General features: G+C 35.4%; 1 protein-coding gene across 1 annotated transcript in view; it reads left to right on the top strand.

The window, feature by feature from the left end:
* Positions 1 to 4,878, top strand: part of atp10a (ATPase phospholipid transporting 10A) — a 54,857-nt gene extending 49,979 nt beyond the window's left edge. The window contains exon 21 of the mRNA XM_026945626.3: positions 40 to 4,878. Coding sequence (XP_026801427.3) covers positions 40 to 574 — 535 coding nt within the window. The 3' untranslated portion in view covers positions 575 to 4,878. The remainder of the gene's footprint in view (positions 1 to 39) is intronic.
* Positions 4,879 to 5,249: the final 371 nt, after the last annotated feature.

Below are 5,249 nucleotides of genomic sequence, written 5' to 3'. Positions count from 1 at the left end.
TTGGTTTGACATCATGTTCTTCTGGACTTTGTGTTCCAGATATTTCTACCGAGCGTGTCAGGGTTCTGTGTTCCCCAGCCCGGTGCAGGTGGGCCGTCAGCTGGACAGACTGCCGCTGGAGCTGCGCAGACGCCTGCTGCACCAGAACCAGGCCAAGCTCTTCCCTTTCTGCAGACCTTTCCTCAAACCCTGCAGCTCCACGCTCACACACCCGCACCCCGCCCACGCCAAGCACAAGCCCAGAGCCGCCGAGCCCGGCATGCCCAAGAGCATGGAGATGAAGGACACGTCTCGGAGTTCCAGGAACTCGGAGAACCATGTGGCGCAGAACTCGGAGAACTCTCCACACAAACCTACCGAGAGCAGCACACTACCGTACACCAAAGATCAGCCTCACCCTGAACGCGGCGCGCTCACCTCCACGCCGCTGCTGCCTCACACAGACAGCGTGCAGCTCGTATCGCCCCCTAGCGGCGGTCCTCCGGGCGTCACGTATAAAAAGAGGTCTGACATCTCAGAGAACCTAACACCCGGGCGTCTGCTAGAACACTCAGAACCGCCCTCGGGTTCGTGATACCGATGATTCCGGTCCAAATTTGCACGTTTCGAAATTTAAGAAATTTTTTTTAATTCTATTTTTCAGAATTATTTTATGAAGCTATAGATGGGTACTATTATATACGTTATATATTTTAGATGTGTACAGTTTTTCGGAATAAAGATTATTTTTTTTTGAGAGTAGAGATGAATACAAATGCAAACTGGATGGTCTTAACCGTATGTTCTTACCAGGAAAAAAAAAATTCCCAGCTCATTTCCTCCAGAGATATTACTTTCCTTTATCTTAGCTGTTATTTATTTGGACGTAGAGCTTTAACACACGCACACACACACACACACACACACACACGCACACACACACACACACACACTTGCCAGCACAGCATTAACACTTTCACGTAAGGTTTTTCTGGAAATAGTCACTCGGTAGGGAATCTCACAACACACACACACACACACACACACACACACAGTGTAATTAATAATTTATGCATCTCCTTTTTCCTTAGCGCACTACATACCGAAATTTACAGGATTATTCTGGAGCTCGGACGTGAAATACGTTTTCTTAAAATCATAAAAGATAAAGATTTACATAAAATCCTAAAATCAAAGCTATTGCAAATATTTTGCCATCTTTTTTTATAGACACAAACCTTTTGTTTTTGGATCATATTCATACCAAAGATGCATCTCATGAATATTCATGCTGCTTATTTTTTTTTTATATATATATATATATATATATATATATATATATATATATATATATATAAAAAACAGCCCCTGGTTTTATAGACGGTTCTTTTTTGGGGAATGGATTAAGCTGATCCTGATATTTCAAACTGTTTATTTGCAACGCAATACCTTTTCATTGATAAACTATCAATAACACGACCAGAGAGATGTTATTATATGCAATATGCAAACTTATTCATTTAAGCCATGTCGTAATAGTGTTGTTCATTATTGTTTTTAAGGTGTTAAGTCGTCGCACTTCGAGACATAAAGCACTAAACATGATCCGTAAACACATTCCAGCTCGCTCGCTGTTTACTGTTTTATCATGCTGGATTTATTTAATAAACCGTAACACATTTTCCTGATTTAAAACCTGGGCCTAAGTTTGTACAGCCAGAAATAAATCTAAAATCTAAAATTAGGTGCTAAATTGTTGTGATGACATCTCCTATGAGTCCTGTGTTCATAATGCATTATAAACGTGTCATATAGCATCCATAATACCTTATAGTGCCTGACATGAGGCAGCATAAATGCTCGTAAATAGTTATGGTGACATGCATTGTTCAGTGCGTCATATAGCATTCATAATACCGCATAATATCTGGGAAAATCTGCTATAAAGCATTATGTAGGATTATGTATCCTAGTAATATTTTGTATATGTGTTATATAGCATGTATAATACCTTATAATGCAAAATCACTAAATAAAGTTACATGCGTAAGACTTTATAAAGCTTGAGCTCTCTTAGTGTGTTATAAGGTGTTATGTATACTGTATAATGCATGGCAAAATATTGTACTTGTAATTTCTAATAGTTAAAGTTACGTGCATAACACTTTATAAGGCATGACAATATGGCTGTAATGTCATGATACATAACACATTATTATATCCGGAAACTATAGCAGAGCTTGTATTATAATGCATTATGGCATGTACTGATTTTATAGTGTTATATAACCTGACATTATGAAGTCATTTCCATCATAACATACAAGCTATACTTTATAATGCACTATTTTAGCTAGAAACTATACCAGAGCTTGTGTTATAATGCATTACGACAGATATTATAATGTGTTATGTCACCTGACATAAGGTAGGAAGTAATTTCCGAACGCATTGTGCATGTATCCATAACTATAACAGGCTTATGTCATGCTTCATAACACATTATCTGTGCTTTATTAACACATTATTTTATCTAAAAACTATACCAGACATTGTTATAATGCATTATAACGTAACAGATATTGTGTTATGTCACCTGACATTATGAAGTTGTTTCCTTAATTATTATGCATGTTTTTATACCTATAACAGTCTTATGTCAAGCATTGCTATAAGCATTATTATATCAGACATTACGAAGTCACTTCCTAACGTATTATGGATGTATTTATAATTGACAGGTTTATGTCAGGTGTTATATCACCTGTGCTTTATAATGCATCATCATATCTAGAAACAATACCAGAGCTTGTGTTATAATGCATTACAACATGAACAGATATTGTTTTATGTCACCTGGCATTATGAAGTCATTTGCTGAAGTATTAAGTCTCAACAACCATGACAGGTTTATCTCAGGCTTCGTAAGATTGTGTAAGCTATATAATGCATTATTTTATGTAGAAACCATACCAGAGCTTGTGTTATAATGCATTATAACATGAACAGATATTCTGTTATGTCACCTGACATTATGAAGTTGTTTCCTAAAGTATTACACACGTCTACTCTTTATAATGCATTATTATACCTTGAAACAATACCAGCACTTGTGTTATAATGCATTACAAAGGAAGTTTTATGTATGTATTGTGTATGTATTTATAACTATAACAGGCTTATGTCAAGTATTATAACATATCTTCCATGCTTTACAACACATTGTTATAACTGGAGGGTATACCAGAGCTTGTTATAAAGCTTTACAACATAAACAGACATTATTACGTGTTATGTCACCTGACATTATGAAGTTGTTTCCCATGTATCGATAACTACATCAGGCTTATGTCAGGCTTCATAACATGTCATCTAGAAACAATACTGGCGCTTGTGTTATAATTCATTACGTCATGAACAGTTATTACAAGGCATTATGTAACCTAACTGTATGAAGTCATTTCCTAATGGTGAAGTATTATGTATGTATCGATAACTATAACAGGCTTACAGCAGGCATTATAACACATCATTTATGCATTATAACGCATTATGAATACAGGATTCATAGGAAATGTTATTATTGTTCTGTAAAATTTCTGCTGATTATTGTTGTTTGTTCACCCACATCACGTCGAGGTCTTTTTTGTTTTTGTTTGTGTTTTTTGTTTCTTTGTTTTGAGATGATTAGCTGATTATCTGATTTCAGAGCTGTAGATTTTCATTAATACAGGATTCAGGGGAGTTTACGGTCAAACTCAGTGTTTATCCACGGGGGAAAAAAAACAAGGTTTCGATCCTAAAGTTGCCTTCGTTTTATATAAAGTTTTATAGCTATTATATTGGTAGCGCTTTATTTTACAGTATCGTAGTCTGGTATTTAATAAATAAATATGTAATAATTACAAGGAATGTCTGGAAGTTGAGGTTTGTGCGAAAGTAAGTAGCTATCACAGCTATCGTTACAATAAATAAATGAGTTAATATGTAGCAACTGCAAGCAATATTTTGCGTAAGTTTGAAATGTAGTGCATAGTAACTTTGAAAAAAGATCCACATTTTTAGCATAAATACGCACGTTCTTAGAGACGATTTCAGAAAATATTACAAGCACTTCTTAGTCGTAACTTCAGTGTACAGTTTTTCACATTACTCACTATGTACTTAGCATACGAAACAGGTTTATGCGTAAATACTGCATTATTACTTATTAAATTCTGAGTTACATTTTAGCATCATGTAGCCTTTTAAAATCCGATAATTAATTTGCTTACGAGAAATTACTTGTAATTATCACATGTACTTATTAAACACTGAGTATTTACAGTACTGTAAAATAAAGTGCTAAGTTTTCTTTTGTGCCATTTTTTTTTTCCCACAATGTTGGTGTTTTGGGGAAACGACCACAATCTCAGCGTGGGTTTACACTGTGTTTAAACATCCGATAAATATCTGAAGTTCTCACCAGTACCTTGTTCCAAAGTGTCCATAAGTGCCTTTGTGTGTCAGCGCACTCAGGAAACCTGAGCAGAAATGGGTGTTTTATTTTTTATTTCTTTCTCAGTTTAACACACTACTTTGTACATATCCAAAGCATTGGGAAATGGACCAGATTTGTGTGTGTGTGTGTGTGTGTGTGTGTGTTTGTGTGTGTGTGTGTGCGTGCGCAATGTATGTATATCCTGAAGAGGCCCATGATGTTGCAAAAATACACTCGGGAGTGGCTTCATATTTGACTTTTTTTTGCCAAATGCCTTTACACTGGAGACGACACTATTTTTAGAGAACAATGCCTTACTGCAGATGTTATATACAGTTTATAAAACTGTTCAACAGTTAGTTTATCCAAGGTTTAATAAAGAAAACTTGTTTTAAAAATAAATTACTTTTTAAAACGGATTCTTCCTGTTTCTTCTTGCTTTTGTTGAATATGAAAACATAGAACCTCCTCGTGCCAGATTTCAGTTGTCTTTCATACACAAAAATCACATGCTGGAATAAATTTCACTAAATTTCCTTAATGTTCACTGTTTATTGACTTGAATGAATCATTCAAAAGCTATTTTTTGTAAATAGTTGAGGTTTTTTTCAGCGATATTTGTTGTGGCACATTATTCCAAGCAGTTTCCGAGAAGTTCTGACTCACTTAGATTCCAGCGTCTGTGTTTATTCTTTGGTTCTCTCGATTTTGTTACATTACTGTAAATAAAAGATTTATATATGAGAATGATGCAGAGCACAGGAAAGAACATTTGAAGATTTTTGTGCAC

This window comes from Pangasianodon hypophthalmus, chromosome 2 (assembly GCF_027358585.1).
Source record: "Pangasianodon hypophthalmus isolate fPanHyp1 chromosome 2, fPanHyp1.pri, whole genome shotgun sequence".
Taxonomy (NCBI): Eukaryota; Metazoa; Chordata; class Actinopteri; order Siluriformes; family Pangasiidae; genus Pangasianodon; species Pangasianodon hypophthalmus.
The sequence above is the reverse complement of the archived record's forward strand: the minus strand, read 5'-3'. Positions and strand labels throughout refer to the sequence as shown.